The sequence below is a fragment of the Talpa occidentalis genome, unplaced genomic scaffold, assembly GCF_014898055.3.
Source record: "Talpa occidentalis isolate TD23 unplaced genomic scaffold, MPIMG_talOcc4v2.1 talOcc4.4, whole genome shotgun sequence".
Classification (NCBI taxonomy): Eukaryota; Metazoa; Chordata; class Mammalia; order Eulipotyphla; family Talpidae; genus Talpa; species Talpa occidentalis.
The window spans coordinates 143672454-143692552 of record NW_023604295.1 but is presented as its reverse complement, the minus strand read 5'-3'; the positions used below and the strand labels follow the sequence as shown (position 1 = coordinate 143692552).

Sequence of the window (20099 nt, the reverse complement as noted above, 5' to 3'; positions counted from 1 at the left end):
CACCTAATTCAAAGCAACGTATGTGGAGCCCACGCCGGGTCATGTGAGCCCTCGCGCCGCAGACTCACCATCAGCCCACAGAGCGCATTCAATGCGCGCCAGCACAGCTCGGGGCTCCCCAGGCGAGCCGGCCGGAGGCTGAGCTGCTCCACACTCCAGCCATGCAGAACCGGGCTTGGAACCTGTTCCCTCTCCGAACAGGGGGGGCAGTTTAAATACCCACTAGGCGAACTGGGGCCCGCCAGCCAAGCCGGGGCTGCAGGCGAGCGGGGCGCAGCTCTCCACCCGGCTGCTGCAGCCGCTGCGCCCAGCTTGCAGCCTCCACCTCCCGCAGCCCCGGCGCCCGGCTGGTCCCGGCCCGGATTTCACCTCCCCGATCGCGCTCCAACCCCATATTGGGAGGGCCTGCTGTGGATCCTGCGGAGGTACAAAATGGTGGCTGGGAGCGAATTCCCCCCATGCTCTCCCCCTGAGTCCCCGCATCCATCCCCGCCCGGCCTCCCCGCGCCGCGCCCGGCCGCGCAGCCGGCCCGGGGGCGCACCCAGCGCGGGGACCCACCTGATGTCATGTAGCCCCGCGAGGCCGGGGGCGCGAAGGCCGCGGGGAAGCGCTTGTGCAGGCGGTAGTCCTTCTCGCTGCGGGACCGCATGCGGTCCGAGGCCCGGTCCGAGAAATCCGAGCTAGGCCAGGCGCGCCGCAAGGTTGTGCTCCGGGTCTTCTTCATGGTGGGGAGGGCGACCCGCGCCCCGATCCGGGGGCCTCAGCGCCGGGGCGCAGCGCGCGGCTTCATCCGTCTACGGCGGGCACGACCCGGGCGGGCGCGGCGCGCATTTTCCCAGCCCCTCCTCGTCGGCGTCTACACCGCCAGCGGCGGGTCCGGCCCTCCCCACGCCCCCACACCCCCCACGGCGAAGGCTCCGATTTTACACACGTCCCACAATGCATTACACTTCATTTGCAATCCGCCGGCTTATAGCTTCCAGATTCCTGGGGGGAAAGGCACGTTCGGAGGCTCCCCGGCCCGGAGGAGGCGGGTCGGGGGCGGGCGGGCGGGGGCGCCGAGCCTCGCGGCGCGCAGGCAATGGGAGCGCAGACAATGGCCCGATTCAGCGCAGGAGCGCTTGGCCGGCTGTGCGCCCCGGCACAAAAGACCCAAACAAGCGCGGCCTCCGGGGCCGACCCGGCTCGCGCGCCCGGGAAGCCGAGGGCGGCGCCGGCCCCGCGCAGCCGGCGGCTCGGGCTCGGGCTCAGGGCGCGGCGCGGGGATGACAGGGTCCAGGTCGCGTCCCCCCGGGCCTCTCCGCCGCGCGGCGCGCCGTCCCCGACGCGGCCCGGCCCGGCCTCCCCGGCGGTCCCCGGGAGGCGGTCTTCATCCCCGAGGCGCGGGCGGGGGCGCGGGGCGCGGCGGTCCGGGCGGGCGGCTCCCGCGGGTCCCGGGAGCGCCGAGGCGGGCTGGCGACTGCAGCGCCTCGTCAACCTTCCTCCTCCCGAGGCCGGGGCGCTGCGCGTGTGTGCGCGTGTGTGCGTGTGCGCGCGCGCGCCTGCACGCATGTGCCCCCCTGCACATGCATGCTCTACTCCGTGGCCGCGGCCGGAGCCATGGCTGCCGGGGCCGCGATCCAGCCGCCCCCGAGAGCGCAAGTGGCCGCCGGCGCGCGGGACGCAGCGCAGGCGCCCGGCCTCGGGCTCCCGGCCAGGCTGCCCGACTCAGGGCTCCGGCGCTGTCAGGCTTCGCATTTTCATGCAAAGCGCCCTGCGGCCGCGCGGGGACCCGGGCTGGGGCCCCGGCCTGGAGGCTGCGCTTGGAGAGTTACATCATTGTAGGCGCGTCCCTCCCCCTGGCAGAGAGGGGGAGACCCCCTGGGGGGAGTCCGAGGGCGGCCGGGGCCGGCTCGTCCACCTGCGCCAAGGCCAAGTCGGCTGCAGCCCGGGGAGGGGGCGCCCGGGGGGCTCCTCCGACCGCCGCGAGCGCGGGCGCACCCGGCTCAGGCCGCCTGCCAAGCGCCCTGCAAGCGGCCCGCGGCGCCTCCTCGCCTCCCCGCGGCCCGGGTGCCGGTCGGTACCAGCCGCCGGCCCGCTTTCGGCCCACGGCCCTTTACCCAGCTCCGCGCGCGCAGCTGCTTCTGGCCCAGCCACCAGCCGCCAGCCACAGCCGGGCGCGCGCGCGCGGGGGCGCGGGCGGGGGCCGGGGCGCGGGCCCCCCACGCCGGGGTCACGGCGAGTTAAGGCGCGCGGCCCCCACCCCGACGACGCTGCGCCGCTGCCCCTGTTTCCTTTCTCCCCAAAACGCTTCTCTCTCCCCATCTGGGTGCCCCCAATAGCTTGGGTGCCCCAACCCAAATAAACCTGAGGTTTCTCAACACTGTATTTTATTTTACATTTTTGTGCTTTTTGATTTGTGACGACGCAACGCTCCAAGTCGCTGGGACTCGTTCACAGGTGCCAAGGTGCAGGGACAGGGCGAGGAAACCTCGGCGGGGTCGTGGTGATCTCAGACTGCGCAAAAGCCGTGGGGTTCTAGCTCAGGTCTGTGCTATTCCAAGATTCCGAGGCTTTGAGGGGTGAGGGAGGGGGAACCCACGCAAGGTTCTTGGGGAACTGGGCAGAGGGGGGCGGGGTTTATGCCACGGGCCCTATACAATCTAGAACTACAGTTTTCATTCAACAGCTCATGCTGCCCTCTGGAACTGGGGGGCTGTAATGATTATCACTTGGGATACCCCAGTGAACAAACAAAATTAGCAAGTAGCACGTCAAACTTATATTTGCACTAATCAAAATTTATTGCTAACTGTAAACCAATTAGCTAATGTTCAGTGACGTTTTTTAAAGTTACGATAGTCCCCCCAAAGGCACATTTATCTATAAATTGTGTTCTTCAGTGTAAGAGGATTGCTAAGAACAGAAAGGCTAGAGCTTTAGAAGCCACAGAGGCTAAATGTGCAAGGAACTGTAGAGGTGATAAAGATAATTGTACTAAGGAATGCGTGAGATACTGACAGTTGGCTTTCTCGATTCAATTCAACAAGCAATTATTCAGTCCCTCCCATGGGGTCCGAAGGGGTGATATGAGGGGTTGTCACAGTTATGACTTAAGGCTAAGGGTGCCTGCTGTGGCAACTGTGACATTCATTCATTTCGCCAATAATTATAGAGTGTCTAGGCTAGAGCAACACCGGATGGTTGTTGGCAAACAGAACATCACACAGAGCTCCACGCAGCTTATGGTCTCGGGAGGAAGCAAATAAGCACATAAATCATGGTAAGTCCTACAAAGAAGAAAAACCTTCATGAGGGACTGACAGGTCAGCTGAGACAGACAGAATGAGGACACATCCAAGCAAAGAGTGGGGGAACCCTGTTTTAAGAAGCACGTGCAAAGGCCCTGAGGAAGGCAAGACTCTTGACTTCTGTTGGCCAAAGGGATGGGCCAGTGTGGTTGGAACTGGAGCAGAAGAGAAAGGTGTGTGATGACGTCATGGAGGAAGGTCAGCACGGGGTCACCCGAGGACTTGCAGACAGGGTGTTTGTATTCTAGTCCAAGTGCCATGTGAACCACTGAAAGTTGTGAGCAAAGCAGCCACAACAGTTTCAGAATTTCCACTTAGAGGGAACTCGGCTTGAAGGGAGGGATCCGTCAGGAATTTCTGGAAAGGAAGCTTGAATTGCATTTCACTTAGAATATATTCATTCATTGTTCATATGAAAGAATGGGGGTGTATTGATGGCTATGTGGGGAAGAGGACTCTAGCTCCGCCAGCCCCGTTATCCTGCCCAAATACGCCTTTGTTATAGTAAGAGGCCTAAACATGCAGGGAGGAAATCAGTGTTTATCTATCGATGTATGTGTGTGATAGACACACTGAACTTTGTGATGAAAATATTTATTAAGGCCTTCCTGGTGGCACAAGGGGTTAAGACACAACCTATGCAGCTATCTGCAGCCACTGCAGCATGAGTTCAATCCCCGGCCAGGGAACTGACCCACATGGCACTGCTGCTCGCCTCCACATTGTATTTCAGTCGATCTTCCTGTTCTGTTCCCCACTCTGTCTCTGGTAAATCCTCTCACTGCCCCACCCCGCCCCACACACACACACCTCTGGCCTGTATCCCAGTTCTTATATGCATAAACAAATAAATCTTTTTTAAAAATATTTATTAAGAACCTCCCCAGTGGCGTAGCGGGTTGAGCACCGCACTGTGAAGCTGTCCGCAGCCTCTGCAGTGCGGGTTCAATTCCTGTCCAGCCAGGGAGAAACCCACATGGCACAGCAGACCTCTCCTGTCTCGCCTGCTACTCCCCTCAGCAGTATATTTCAGTGGATCTGCCTGTTCTGCTCCCCACTCTGTGTCTGGTGAATTCTCTCACCCTCCTGTGCCTCTGGCCTGTATCCCAGTTCTTGTATAAATAAATTTTTAAAAAATATATCTATTAAATAAAAATAACAGTTTCTGAGCATAGTAGTAATTTATCTTTCTGTTTCTTCCTGAAACATGATTTACAAAAGATATTAACAGTTTAATTTGACAAATGTGCTGATTAGTAAATAATAATAGCAATAATACTACTACTAATAGACGTACACATCATGAGGTCAGGTGGTTGGGTGGCCCAGGTTATGAAACCACATCTGCATTCATATGTTCATCTGTAGACACGTAAGCGCATCTGTGTGGCCTGGGAGATTTGGGCCACCCGGAGTAGCTGGTCAAGAGTGGCTGACCAAGGTTTTGTCCCCAGGGTATTTTTCGGAAGGCACATTTTGTCTTCCTTAACTCAGGTTCTAAACTGCTGGTTTCAATTCTTTCAGAAAGCTCCAGCATCTTTCTTAGAAGATACTCTCTCCTTCCTGCAGACCTCCACGTATCTGCCGTCTGGCATTTAGGTCTGCAGCTCCCAGTAATGTTCTGGGGACACGTGTGCAAGACAGACTAACAGATGTGACTTAAAAAGAGGATTCCATAGTGATAAGTTTAGCAAATGTATTAAAGAGGCCTGCTGGACCTCAATGCCTTTAACATGCTAGTGCACCCAGTAAATATACAAAGGGAACAAAAAACCACTAATCAAGCTCCATTCACAGGACACCTTTGACAAAGAGATCCGGGCACATGGGCTGAATTATGGTCATGGCTGTACAACTGTATAAATTGATTAAAACATATCGAACACTTAAAAATGGATGAATTTAATGGTATACAACCAACATGGATGCCCCCACCCAGGAAAAATTAACACTGTTAAGACCGGTTAGGAGCTAGATGACCCATCAGGAGCACTTACTACAGCAGGGCCATCAGGATGATGAACGTCGGAACCTGAGTCCAGCAGAAAGGACAGAAAGAGTGGACAGGAAGCACTGGCAGGCCAGGACCTGCGGCTCTTGTCACTGACCTTAGGAGACAGGACGCAGAAGGCGGATAAAGTGGGGGGTCACCGACACCTCCAATGTGTAATGACAGGTGATTCCACACACAGAAACTGGGAAGAGGTTTGAATTTTGGATCCTGCCCTTACGTGAACTTTGCAGTACATATTATTTATGCTACTTAGTTTGGTCCTTATTCTCCTATTTTTTCAAAATGAAATGATCCCGCAATATCGCGCGCACACGCACATCTTTCTTCTTGCTAAATGCAACTGACCGTGCTTGTTGCAGCGTCAACAGATGAGCTCGTCCTCGTCCTCCTCGGGTTTCAGCCCTGCTCTGCTCTCCTGCCCACCTGCTGCTCTTCCCTGTGCCTTTCCTTTGTCCTTTAATTGTCCCTCCTCTGGGCTCTCCTCCTACCTCACTCATGAATCCCTGGGTCCCTGGGTGTTCTCTGGATTCCATCCTTAATCACCCTTTCTTCACACCCACAGTCTCACTGGCTGAAGTCACCAGCATCCACTGCTCTGTGGTAACCGGATATGCGAGCGCTTTCACTGTGGAAAAGCTATTATTTTAAACTTAAGTTTGGAAAATTTATTTAATTTTTTTATGCTCCCAACCATCTCCTCTATCCCCCTCCCTCTTAACCACAGAAACTTTAGTTTACGAGTGTCCTTCAGTTTTTACGTGCATCTTGCTTTGTCCGAGCGTCAGCTGTGGAAATGTCCAATAGTTGTCTTTGTCACTGTGACTTGCTCCACTGCATGTCATTGCCGCAATCTCCTCCACGTTGCTGCCAATGGCAACATTTCACCTTTTCTTTAGTCTGAAGAGTATCCACAGTGCGGACAGACCTCGTGTTCCTGACCCCGCCCTCCACCTCTGGGCACACAGCCTGGCACCGTGTCCTGGCTTTTGCAGGAGTGAAGGCACCACCTGAGACATCACCGGCTCCCTCACACCCTTCCAAGCGCAGGCAGGCCCTGGAGAAGCTCCACGGCGAGCTCACCGCAGTCCTCTTCAGGGCGCTGCTCCCGGCAGACGGGCAGCAAATGCCCACGGATTTAGAAAGTGGATTTAAGATCGTAAAGGAATATATATTATATCCACTTCGTTTTGCCTCAGATCCCCTTCCTCGCTCTGGAGGAATAAATTATGCCTGGTGTTTGCATAGCACTTGAGAGTTTATGAAGCCTCATAAGGTCGGAGGTAAGCAAGGCAGGAGTTAATATCACAATGAAAATATCGAGGCCCGAAGTGGTGAATGATTCACCCGAAGTCACGCGGGGAGTGGGGAGCTGAAGTTTTCGGCCCCCCATGGACCTTTTTCGGCCCCCCATGCTGTGTGGTCTCTGGAATCCCTGAAGAACAGTGACTAGATTTAGGGTCAACTGTCCATTGTTTTTGTGTCATCTGAATGAAGTTCATATAACTCTCTATATTGCTGGAATGCTTCCCCGCGCCCCCCCCCAACCCAGTGTTCAAGCTACCTGATGAGTTAAGTTACCTTATGAACATATGTGCATAAAGTAGAAGACAAATGTCTCCAGACACCCCAAATGGCTCCCTCAGCTGGTTTCTGCAGCGGGTGCATGAGATTTAGAGTGAAATCCACATGCCTCCTTCAGACTAATCAATCTTGAAAGTTTTCTTTTCTCAATTCTGTTTGCAGGTCACCACAAAGCTGTGTCTCAAGCCAGTAAAAACCCACACTATGACACAGATGGATTTTAAAGGATGCCTCTTTTTTCCAACATGTGGCTTCCTGTCATTTAAGGAAATGTTATACATGAACAATTAAAATCATATATCAAAAAAGAAGCAAAACTCCCCTGGTTTCCTGTTCTATCAAATTACAGCAATTATTTAAAGGCTCCAGATATTTCAATTCCAGACTCCATTTAAGAAGAACTAAAATAATTTAAATAAATTCTAGAAATTTTTACAAATTATAGCCATCTTAAAAAAGAATAACTACTTTAACTTCCAGCAAATTATAGGACTTTTATATGATATCATTTAATAATTACTAACAGCATTTTTAACTTTAATGAAGTGTGAAAAATACAGAGAAGTTATTTGATCATTTCTGCTATGTCCATTGAAAGACTTTTAAAACATTCAATCTTTAGGAGTTTTAGTAATTATGTGTGTGGATAAAAATCTTAAATCTTCCTGTTATTATTTATTCTATTTTCAAACACAAAGTGTTAGCTATCATCTGGTAATTCCATGCAGTAGCTTCCACTAAGGAAGCTACTTATTTATTTATTATTCATCTTATTTATTATTCATCTAGGGTCCTTTTTATTTATTTTCTCATTTGAAAAGTCTTTCCTATTTTATTTTTCAAAGAAAAGCAAAACATCCACCGCCCTCCAATATACCCTGTTTACCTTCGCTCCCACCCCCAACCTTCTTCACACTGGTGACCTCATTTCAGTTCTCAATGTAGGGTTCTTTCCAAAGTTAAAAATGCCACTAATGATACTAGGTCAAAATACTTCAACCAGTACCCTCCCAGGCAAATGGGGATACACAGTCATACCACTTATAGTTTAAAAAAAGTAATAATGATAATAATAATAATAATGTGTTGCTTTATAAGAACAAATAAATAAAGGTGGAGACAAAAAAAAATGACCAGTAATCTTTAAATCTAAAATAATTGTGTGTGTGTGTGTGTGTGTGTGTGTGTGTGTTTGGGTGGGGGGGTGTTGGCAGGGTGATGCGGGTATCTGTTCTTCGCTCTCCCCTGACCAGCAGAGTGAAGAGTCCAAGATTTGTGGCATAAGGTGATCTTGGGTAAGACACAGATTGATGGATCCGCTAGGACCCATCTCCCAAAAGACCGGCTTAGATAATTGCCCTTGACCCCAGTATGAGCCCGGCTTCACCGGCTGTGCCACAAGCCGTGGGGAAGGGGTGCCGGGGAGGCACCCTCCACCCAGCATGCTGAGGACAGCGCAGGAAAATGACAAGTCCAAATCCTAACATGTGCCATGCAGGACTCACTCGAGGACCCACATGGACGTACCTTGCTCCATCCCCCAGCGCCCATGTCCTGCTACAGGCGGGGTGAAAGCAAGCTCGCCTCTGCGCACCCCAGACGCCGCTGTCTAGCCATAGCGCAGCTTCTCAGAAGGCGGGTTCTGGTCCAGAAATGGGAAAAGACTGAGCTGAACAAAAGCGATGAGCAGTAGAGTGAAGAAAAAGAAAAGCTCAATGGAGAGAGAAGGTGGGGACACCATGTTGCCACAGTTTTCTGCCAAAATCTTAGACGTATCTTCCGATACCTCTGGCTTCCTGTCTCCAGGCACTGTATGTTTAAACATCTCCAAGTTCCTGGAGGCAAGCCTTCTGGAGAATTTTCCAGAGTCATTCTATGTTCTAAAGCCTAAAGTACTAAATTGCTGGCGCAGGGAAATCCAGCCATGTTTGGTATCAGATGACCAGGCCTCACTGCCAATCTGTGATTGCACAGGAAGCAAATTCAAGTGCCATGTCTTTAGTTTAGATCCTGTAACAGGTGGAATGTAACTGCCTTATATGAAGGCTAAGAATGCCCAAGTATGCACCGAGGATGAGAAGACCCAGTTTGCTTTCACATGTCTTTACAGACTTGTAATCACCACCACCACCTTAGCAACTAACACATAAACGTGTAAGAAGTGGTCTCACCACTGTCAGGTCAGGAATGATGGGCTCTAGAAGTGCAGGATGGAGGGGGCATGAGAATCTTGCCCATCTGCCCTCCAGAATTTTGCTCAGGCAAGAATTTCCCTGCTAGGATTTTGCTAGGAGTGAACATTCTGGAATGTTCCCAGTCCCAGCATCGCCACCTCCCACTGGGATGACCGGGACAAATCCTATAAACTCTCTCTTCCCTGGAGCTCAGGGAACCAAAGGTACCAATCCGATGGGCTTGCTCAGGGGATTAGATGAAGCATGTACCTGGCAACTAGCTCAGTAAATGTTTATTTAGTTCCTTTTAATGAATACCCTGTATCTGGTCCACCCCTGAACGCACAGTTCAAAAAGTTCATTATGCCACAGTAAATAATTTAATTGCTCTCTCTCTCTCTCTTAATTCCATCTCTTCCACTCTGGTTTTGAGTGATTCACTGATACTCTTAAAAAATAAACAAACAAACAAAGAAAAACCACCTGAACTGAATCACTATCTCCACACTCTCCCAAACAGCACGAAGACCCTTGAGTCATCCTATTCTGTGCAGATACACATTGGCCCCCAAGTTGGTGTCGCCAGCATTTTATTTCCTGTCCTTCTTTCTTCCTCCTTCTCTCACTGCTGCTCCTCCCTCCTCCTCCTCCCTACCTGTTCTGAACAGCTGACATTGCTGAGATTTACCTGTTGCCCAGTTCCCTCCCTCAGCAGCAGGAGCAGGCCAGTTCCTCCGGGCCTGAGCTGCTCTCTTAATGGTGGACCGAGGGAGCTGGTTTGCATTTTATGATACGGAAGAGCCAAGAAATACTATGAAATGTTTCACCTGGAAATTTATAGATTTTTAATTTAATCTGGGGACTCTTCAGGATATCTAGGTCGCTGTATTGCGAGGAATGAAGGCCAGCAGCAAACTTTCTCCTTTTTTTTGGCCTATAAGTAAGATTTCCTTAGCAATCAATTACAAATTCAGTTCTCTTTCACCAGGAAAAAAAAAGAGAACATTAAAAGCATAAGTGAAATCACACACACACACACACACACACACACACACACACACGGAACAAAAATTCCCAGCCACCATCCATTCATCCTTATATATATTTTTAAATGCCAGATAGTGAACGATTTATTACAAAAAGTTACAACTTGGCCAGATACTGTCCGCTGCCTTGCAAATCTTATGCCAAAAGCCTTGATGAGCGATACACTCTTTGGATCTAGTTGCATAAACACAAATAAAATATAATGGTGGCCACAGAGGAAGGAAAATAACCATCCCCCTCCCACCCCATCTTCCCTGGCACTTTCAAGCTTGACACTGGTCTATTCTCATTGTCAGAGGTGACAGGATTGTCTCACTTTCCATCCCTCCCTCCCTGGTGGGGTAAGGCAATATGGCCTGTCCATGACCTACAGACAGTGCCGGCCAGCAGGCACAGCCTGGCCAGGCTTGGGGGTTCAGGGGGCCACAGAAGGCATGCCAAGCCGGTAGTCCGGGTTCTTAAACCCATGACTTCCTTCTGCATCTACTGCCTCTGGCGCCTGCCACTTCTTCCATCGCTCACCTCAGGACCCTTCCGGAGGGCCGAGGCTCTGGGGCAGGAGTGCTCGCTGTGGGGGAGGCACCAAGGGTGGCAGTAGCGGGCTGACCTCTGTCAGGCTCTGCGCAGAAACTCCCGCTGTCTCGGGCTTGTGTTAGACAGCGGCTCCGTCTCTTTCCTTGCTCACATTCAACATTATTATCAAGAGATAATAAATACAAACACACTTGACGTCTACGCAAGGCGCCGTATCTCACTGTTAAATAGCAACGTTGATAAGGGCCGGAGTAGCAAAGAAAGAGGTAAATCCTTTTCTGTTTCCTTGTGGTTTTGAGAGCGTGGTGTCGTAAGTCACGGCCGAATGCTACTTGGGGACCACAGGAAGAGTAACAGACGCCAGGGGAACCCAGAATGCCTAAGTGAGACACTACCGGCCAAGTCACTTCCACACTCAACACAGAAGTTGAAGTCAGATCTCGGCTTCAGTCCCGGCTCTGCCTCTCGCTCCCTGAGTCCCTCCAAAGTGACTTCATCTCCATAAGCTCAGTCTCTCCTCTTTAAAATGAGACCAATATAGGGGCCTCCCTGGTGGTACAAGTGGTTAAGATGCAGCCTATGACGCTGTCTGCAGCCTCTGCAGCACAAGTTCGATCCCCTGCCAGGGAGCTACCCATATGGTGCGGCAGACCTCCCCTGTCTTGCCCGGTGCTCCCCTCAGCAGTGTATCTAAGTCTGCCTGTTCTGCTCCCCGCTCTGTCTCTGGCCTGTACCCCACACCTCTGGCCTGTACCCCAGATCTTGTATGCATAAATAAATATTTTTAAAAAAGAAAATAAAAATAAAGTGAGACCAATATGCTTGGTGGTGGGAAAACTATGGCGACCTCACCTGAGGGGAGAAATCCTATGCTGTGAAAAAATAAACACGGATGTTTAAAAATAAATGTTTTTTTAATAAAAATAATAAAATGAAATGAGACCAAGACCATATTAGCATTTTAAACAGTACATGTTTAAATAATACACGTAAAACTCCTGATCGGTCTCATACCCAGGAAGTCCCTGCCATGGAAGATGAGCAGATGGGCTAAAACTTAGTAAAATCAAGAATTTTCACTAAGTATTTACCTAATAACTTGAGCTACGCTTACTTTGGGAGAAATGCTTGTTTTATTTTCCTGAGAGCAAAGAAACTATATAGAAGTAGCAAACTGGCTTTACTGCCATGCTGCTGGGAGGTCTGGCTGGGAGGATCACAGCTCGTGTAGACCACACCCCAAAAGCAATGCTCTGGCATCTCCCCGGCTGTACCCCCAGACTGCTCCCCATGCATGCGCACTAACCTGCAGGTGCTGCATCCCCTCAGTTGTGCCAACGCCAGCAACTCCGACCCCCTGGGGGCTCCTGAGGAGCCGCACGCCCTTCTCCATGCCCTGGGCTCTGAGCCATCCTCCACTGTAGAGTAGATTAGGAAACCCTGAGGACTCCAAAGGGAAAACGAGCAAAAAATTTGAAAGAACTGTTGCTGTCGGCACAGCACCCTGTTGCAGAAGGCACCGGAGGCTGCAGGGACTTTAATCCGACATGACACAGCTGCACAGTCACAGCTGCACGGTCTCCAGGTCCCCGGCTCTGCGCCTCCAAGGAGCTAGGCCCCCCCACCATTCCAAGTCCCACTTAATGCCCCATGCGCCCACACCTCAGTCGTGGAGACCGTCTGCCTTGGCCCCAGGCCCGCCCCAATTCTCTGTCCTCCTGGGACTCCGACTCCAATCAGACCCTTGGCCTTGGCGTCTCCCTAGGGTGGATTGCTGTGGCTAACCGAGTTCCTCTCCCCCATACCTCCTACCTCAGCCTCCACTACATGCTTCCCCCACCTCACTTCCAACTTTACAGTGTGAGGCAAGAGCCAGCCAGGCCCGAGACCTCAATCTCTGGTGTCCAGATCCACAGGCAGAGGGTAAGCGGGCTGGAGCGAGACCTAGAACAGGCTTTCTCTCAGCAGGTGCAGGCCCCACCATCAGCCCAGGCAGCTGCACAGGACGAGGGAGCTGGCGGGGGCAGCCTTCCCAGGAGGGACACAGAAGATTGAAGAACACGTCGGTATATCCACCATCTTTTATTTTCTGTATTCTATATTTTTCAATAGTGGGGTGCAGCACCCCCAGGCTGGGAGCCCTCCCGGGGAAGGCTAATTCCTAAAGATCAGCCAACAACTTACCTGCAAGTGTGTGTTTGATTCAACAGTTTGAGTCCACACCCTCAGCCTGCCTCTCCCTGTGGGGCTCCTGCAGGCCACAGCATTCGCCCAGAGTCTAAATCATTGCATGGCCAACAGACAACTAGGGGTCACCCCTCTTTCTTAGAAGCTGCCCCAAATTTCAGACTATCTGATCCTCACCCTACTCAGCTGCCTACCTGCCTCTCCCGTTCCTTCCACTCTGCCCCCAAATCACACACCGTGTTGTAACTCATTGCTGCCTCGATAAAAATAGCACAATAAAAACAAATAAATAAAATTAGGTTTTTCTTCGGAAAGAGAGGGGGTGGGGATTTCGCTTCCAGGCTGGGAAGGCTGCAGGAAAGCAGTCAGCATATTTTTATCAAACCAGGAAGATCCAAAGGAAGGCGTGGGAGGAGTGAGGAAACCAGCAGGCTGAGGGGACAAGCCTGGCCCTGGGATAGGGGCTTGTGGAAAAGCCTAGTGGCCAGCACAGGCGGGAAGAGGCCGGTGGGGAAGAGCTGAGTGGCCAGTGGGCCAGGCCTTGGCCAGGCCCTGCAGCTGCCCCGGCAAGTTCGCGGCCGGTGCCCTCTCTGGACGAGGTCTCTGATAGGCAGTGGCTGAGATGTTGGAAAAAGGAAAGTCTACCTTTTTGCCCTGCTTTGCTTCTACCGTTTGTCTGTTTGTTGACGGTGCATGGGGTTGCCAGGAAGGGCTACCGTCGCAAAACATCACAACTTGAGTGGCTTAAGCAACGGAGTCTTGTCCCTTGTCCTGGAGGCTGGATGTCCAAGCTTGAGGCCCCAGGGGGTCAGCGCCCCCCAAGGCTGTGAGGGAGGGTCGGCACCAAGCCTCTGTCTGAGCTTCAGGGGCTTCTGGCAGCCTGAGATGATGCTCGGCCTCGGTGCTGTCACCCTATCTTCTCAGGGGGGATCCCCCACATATGGTTCCATGTCCAAAGCTCTCCTTCTTATGACACCCATTCATTGGATTCAGGGCCACCCAGCCCGGGCATGATTTCATGTTAACTAGTGACGTCAGCCACGACCTTCTTTCCAAATATGGACCTGTCCTGCGTAAGGGAGTTAGGACTTCAGCTTATGAATTGGGGGGCACACAACTCAGCCCCCCGCACAGTGCTGTTGCTGACTCCTTCAGGCTCTTAAGCCAGAGCTGGATTCATTAAGAAAATAATAAACCAGCAAGATGGTCCAAGGAGGCTCCAGAACGTCCCTGGCAGTGGCTGAAAGCGAAACTTCCCTCTGGGGTAAACCTGTGCCTGTAACTCATACAAGGAAGAGCCAACCTGTTTTCCACGCTCTAGAGAAAGGGAGCGTTTGTCCCTTTCACTTGCACAAAACCAAATTAACGCACAAAACATGCTGTGGATCCATCGGCTCTGCCCTTGGGGAAGGGGCGGAGGGGAGCGCTGGATCTTTAACCTCATTAGCAGGAACAGGGATCTGTCTGCTGCGGGCTGCTCCCCGTCAAGCCCAGGGCCGTCGACGAGCAAGTCGGGATAAGAAGGAAGCACGGGGCTGGCAACGCAGGCAAGAGGACACACCCAGAGCCCAGCCTGGCGCGGCCTCCACTGCACTCTGCTCAGCAGCCAGCTCCCAAGGCCTGGGGACCTCTTTCTGGCATCCCCAAGGCCAGGAGACACCCCGGACCGGCCTCCACAGCACCTGGGGTCCCGGTGCACACCCAGGCGGCCATGGGTGCAGAATCCAGAGCTTCCCTGCCCAGGGACACGGGAGGCCGCTGAGCATCTGTGTGATCCTCTCCTTTCCCTCCACTTAAAACACGGATAAGAACAAGAATTCGTGAAGACGGTGCCCAGAGCAATAAGGGAAGCCCCCGCCGCTCCCCCACCGGGGCCAGAGCCAACGCTGTCAAGGCCAGGGAAGCCAGGCTGGAAGGCTGCGCAGCCACAAAAAGAGAGGATCCGGGCACCCGCCTTTGATCCACACAAGCAGCCGAATAACCCCAGGGGCGCGCTCCCAGGGGACACAAGCGTGGCAGGAGCCATCAAGTCCCCACCTGCTCCCACCCCCTGCGGAGTCAGCCAGGCAGGAGCAAGGACACGCACCTGTGCTCCCGGTGGCCGTCGAGGCCGACAAGCAGCGGTCAGACAGGTGTGCAGAGGCTCCCGGCGCTGACGGACCAAGATCAACGCCCTGCCCGGCCCAAGGAGGGCGGAGGGCACCGCTCCCTGCTCCTGACCTGCTGCCCTGGGCGTCGCCACAAAAGCGGATCATCTAAACAGAGCCCGCTGGCTCCTTCTAAATACACATTTTTCATCATTAAAAAAATAGACGAATCGAGCTCTCAGGGCAGCGCAAGGCGCAGGTGAATGGATGCACGAGGGCCGCCGAGGACAGTGGCTGGCAGAGAGCAGGTGCGGCAAATGCAGGCTCCTGTTATTATGGGGGGGGGTGCTGGACCAAGGGGGAGAGGAGCCCCCCTTAGCCTTGAATCCCTGTCCTCTGAAAAATGAAGTCCCAGCAAGAGAAACAAAAAGAAAGTCTCGATATTTTTCTCCCCTGGGGTAGGCAGCTAGTTGGCCTAAGACATCTGCTTACCACCCTAAGCGAGTCAGCAAAGCACGGCTCTCGAGTGTGGAGCTAACATTTATTAAATGTGCAACCTCGAGCAAGGTTCAAAATCGCTGCTAGGCCGTTATTTCCTGCAAGGTCAAACGGGAAAGGGGCGCTTTCCTGAGGCCACGTGGGGAACAGACAGGAAAGCGCGGGGCCAGCGCTCAGTGGGGGCTGCTAGCAGCAGCCGGGGGAGTGTTCCATCATGGGGTCACCACATGCCATTAGAGAGGAGGGAGGCAGGGAGACTCAGGGCCTCTAAGTTTCTACCTTGCTTTGTGACAAGGGGGAGGAGGCGGCTCCTTTCCTTTCCACATCACTTCCTCTCCCCCAGAATTGTTGCAACAGCTACATAAGCTGCGGCTGTGGAGGCCGCTGGCCTCGGGGTCTGCACCTGAGCAGGACAGGCCAGCAGAGCTCCCGAGTGCCTGGGCCGCGGGAAAGGGCCTGGAACTGGACAGGAACGGGTTCCTGGGTACCTAGCACCGCTCTTCGTACACTGCAGGTATTTAACCAACACTGCAGGAGGAAGTGGGGGAACAGAAGAGAGAGATGGCTGGGGGGCTGCTATCAAAAACTGCTCTGGGGCCTCCCCGGTGGCGCAGCGCGTTGAGCACAGCGCTGTGAAGCTGTCTGCAGCACAGGTTCGATTCCTGGCCAGCCAGGGAGCTACCCACATGGCATGGCAGACCTCTCCTGCTCCCCTCAGCAGTGCTTTCTGTTCTGATCCCGTTCTGCCTGTTCTGATCCCGGCTCTGTCTCTCATGAATCCTCTCACCCTCCCGTGTCTCTGGCCTGTACCCCAGCTCTTGTATAAATAAATAAAAAAAATCTTTTAAAAAAAACTGCTCTGTATTCGGTTCAGAGAAGTCAGCACTTGGGGCTGCTCAGAGGGGAAGCAGAATCAAGAGGAACTGTGCAGAAGACCAAGACTTAGTGCAGCTCCTGCTTTTCTGTCTCTGGCCCTGCTGATGTCGTCTCCTTCCCTTCTTTGGAAAAGTGATGGGGGTATGGAGACCTGGGAGGGAAATCTTAAACAAATCATAGGGTGAGTACATGGCCCCATGAGCACCTGGCACCAGCTCTTCTTGTGCCCGATCCAGTGTCATCAGCCCCTCTCCCTCCCTCCACTGGCAGGACGGGGTTGGGAGAGGCAGGGGGAGAACCCAGTGCTCAGTGTGCTGCTTCGCCAGCACCCACTGGGGTGTTGCCTTGCAGATGGCTGCTTCTCACCCCAGCTCCCAACTCTTACGACTTTCCTCTAAGGAAGAAAGCGTGTCCCAGAGCATTTCTGGGTCCAGCCAGCGGGGCATCCAGCGCTTTCTGCTCCCAGAGCCAGGCCCAGGGACACTCCCGTTCTGTGCTGCCCGCAAACCCCATGCCTGCCGAATGCATCAGGGACCTGGTCATGTCATTTGGAACCTGCTTTTGGCTCTAACACCAAAGGAATGTCAAAGGAGACACTGAAGAAATGAGAAATGCATTGGCAACCATGCCCCCCAAAGAGCACCCCAACTCCCTTGAAAGGCTTCCCCCAGACATGACTGCCAGTGGGGTAGTGAAGAGAATGAGTCTCTAACCATACACTACTTATATCTCAGTGTGAGTGAAGGGACTGCAGAGTTCGTGGCGTTCAGACCGGCTCACACACAACCAGTCAGTGGGAAAATCAGCTAGGGATCATCTCCAAAGGAACCCCAGTGTTCTCCTCTCTTGGTGACATGTTTCTGGAATATTCTGGAATATTAAATGACTCACAGGAATGCAAAAGAATAGCTGTGCTATTTTTGGATAACATTATATTGAAATTGACTAGAGAGGAGAGTGAAGAGACTCCAAAATCAGGTGACTATCTAGGAAACTCTTCAGTGATGTGAAGTCTCCCCTCCTTCATGGTCCCCTGTATGGTCCCCTCTCCTCGTTGACCTGAAACATCCACCATTCTTAACAGAATGTGTTTCTCCTTTGAAAGGAAAAACATCTTTGAAAATAAAATGGTTATATAGTATTTATAATTGACTTTTCAAAGACTACAGGATACTTGAAAACATGATAGAATTATTGCTGATTTATTTAGGTTAAAAGCAGTTCCGTTGTTATAGGTGTTTAAAATGCCAGTCTTTGGAGGCTGCATACTGAAATATTTATGGGTGCATAATATGGTGTTTGAGATTGCACTAAAGTTGTCTGGGGTGGGGATGCAAGTAGGTTTATCTGGAAAATATGGTGAACCAATAAAATTGTTGAAGCTGGTCCTTGGATTGCTGTTTCTGTTTTCTTCACTTTCATGTACATGAGAAATTGTGCAGAATAAAAAGGGGGGGAAGAACAGGTGCATAAGATGGTCTAAATTTCAAGTTTTCAATAACAACGTGCATTCCTGGGGGAATATGCCTCCTGAGTCTGGACAGAGGTGAAACGATCACTAGGTCCTGTTCAGAAATAAGTGACCGACCAGATAAGGCTGCAAAGAGAAGTAGGGAACTGGGGTGGGGACCCTGGCTTTGTCACTTTCTAGCTTTGTGACCTTGAACAAGTCCTTGATCTCCATTTCTAAAACAAAGAGGTCACCCCAGAAGTTTTCCAAGGTCTCTTCCAGCTAGAAGATGCCATGAAATTTGAGGCCTGCTTAAAAGTAAGCAGCAAAATATATCAGTCAAGCAGTTAAAAGTGCAACCCCGGCAGAGTAAATCCTCACAGCTGCTAAAACTCCCCAGTACACATGTTCGACCACGAAACAGAAGCCTTTAACCTAAATGTCGGAAAGAAAGATCTTTTTCTGACATTGACCAAAGTCTTGTCTTGGCTTCGTGTCTCTGTCTGCTGCCAGAGGTGGACTCCAGAATTGGGAGAGGATGAAGTAAGGGAATTTTATTGAATTAGGGTTCCCTAAATGCTTTCAATACCCCAGGATTAACCAACCCCCTTGGACAGGAGAGTCTGTCTGGGAAATGCCCCGCTTTCTCTTTTATAATTGCTTTAAAAAGGTGGGATCCTGGCACTCGGGCACCCATAAAGGTGGATGTGTGTGCAGAATAAGGGTTAATGAACAAAAGCAAAGAAGGGCCTAACTCAAGTCAAGAAAGACACTGCATCTCAGGGGTGCTGCTCCCCAAGTTTCATCCTGGGAAACTTTATAATGAGAGAACAGGCTGGACTCTGCTGGACAGCAAACCTTTCCACTGTGGTGTTTCACAACAGTGAGGAGGGTCTGATGGACCTCAGACCTGAAGCCCTAACACCCTTCTCCAACCCACCCTCTGTGTGGCCCTGGGGACAGAAGGCATGTTCCACGGGGGCCCTCGCCACAGGTCACTTCTTCCATCTCAGGTCAGTTCATGTTGGTGAAACCCGTTGAAATGTCCTGTTGTCGAGTTGTGAGTTCAAGTTAGGTTCACGCGCAGAAACAAGGATACCCACGATGTCTCCACCTGTGATAGTAATTCGGGTTGTTGTTTGTTGGGGTGATGACGCTGTGGGCCTGAGGGACCCCAGCCCCACAGAGAATGGAATCATGAAAAATTTAAATCGTGTATTAAACAGCCCGAGAGGAAAATAACAATTAAGCAGAGAAATGACTCTTTCTGCAACATGTCTGCCCCAGCATCATCTCCAACATTTCAGTATTATCGGGCTCTCTCTGTGTGACCTGGGTCATAACGCACGTTGTGAACGTTATTATTCAAAACCCTATTTACATGTGGTGACGAGGCCATGGAGAGGGAGCCCCATGTGCACAGGTCAGCAACGACAGGCCCCAGAGCCTTGCATCTCAGAGCGGTGACATTGTTTCCCCTTCCAGCTGCTTCCTGGGAGGTTCTCCCCAGGCTATTTGCGGGAGCTGTGAGCTTTGGATTTGGGGTCGTGCACAGGGGCCCCTCCAAGGACAGACTCTCCAATCTGCCATTCTGTTTTGTTTCCATATAAACCTACTTGTCGTTGGAATAATGGATGACTTTTGTCTGAGGTCAATAAACTTCAATTTTAGGTTTTTTTTAAAAAAAAACTTTTTCACTTATTTAACAAATATGTGAGAGTTTAAAGGTGCCAGAATGACATCCTTTCAAATCATTGACCAAGACTTTTCTCTTGTTCTCCGTGATTAGGCCACGATTTCCTCTCCCTCTTTATGCCGGAGGCTGTACTTCCTTCCCAAACAATCTCAGAGCATATGAGTAACTTAAACAGCCTCTGGAGCTCAGGCAAGCAATTGACTTTGGTTCCATGGAAGGCAGGAAGGATCACGAAGGAGCCTGAACTGAGACGGCCTAGATGAGCTAAATCTCCAGCCAGTAGGATCACAGCTGTCCCGTGACCTGTTTGAACAGGTCAGGGGCCCTGCAAGTGCAGTTAGTGAAAAATCCTAACCAAGAATGGCCGCAGACTCATGTCAAATGCCCACTGCTGGGTGGGGACTTAGATGCTACTAAGGCCCGTGATGAAGGAAGCAGCAGCAGCCACGTGTGCACACTCCGGTGCGGCCCAACCCAGAACCCACTGACACTGAGCCCCTCCCCGCCCTGATGGACCCGCCCCCTGAAGGCCCCCTCCCGGCTGCCCATGAGGAGCTAGCTGGGACATTTCCAGTCCTGCCTCCCTTGGGCTCAAGCATAAGCTCAATAAACCTTGTCCAGATGCTTGATCTCCAGCCTCTGTTGAATTCTTTCTCTAAGATGA

General features: G+C 52.0%; 1 protein-coding gene across 2 annotated transcripts in view; it reads right to left on the bottom strand.

The window, feature by feature from the left end:
- Window positions 1–835, bottom strand: part of STOX2 (storkhead box 2) — a 97394-nt gene extending 96559 nt beyond the window's left edge. Inside the window, exon 1 of one of the 2 annotated variants that reach the window (XM_037526491.2) lies at window positions 560–835. In XM_037526491.2, the coding sequence (XP_037382388.1) occupies window positions 560–725 (166 nt within the window). In that variant the 5' untranslated portion in view covers window positions 726–835. The remainder of the gene's footprint in view (window positions 1–559) is intronic. The other variant, XM_037526492.2, reaches the window with a different exon arrangement.
- Between the last annotated feature and the right edge of the window lie 19264 nt (window positions 836–20099).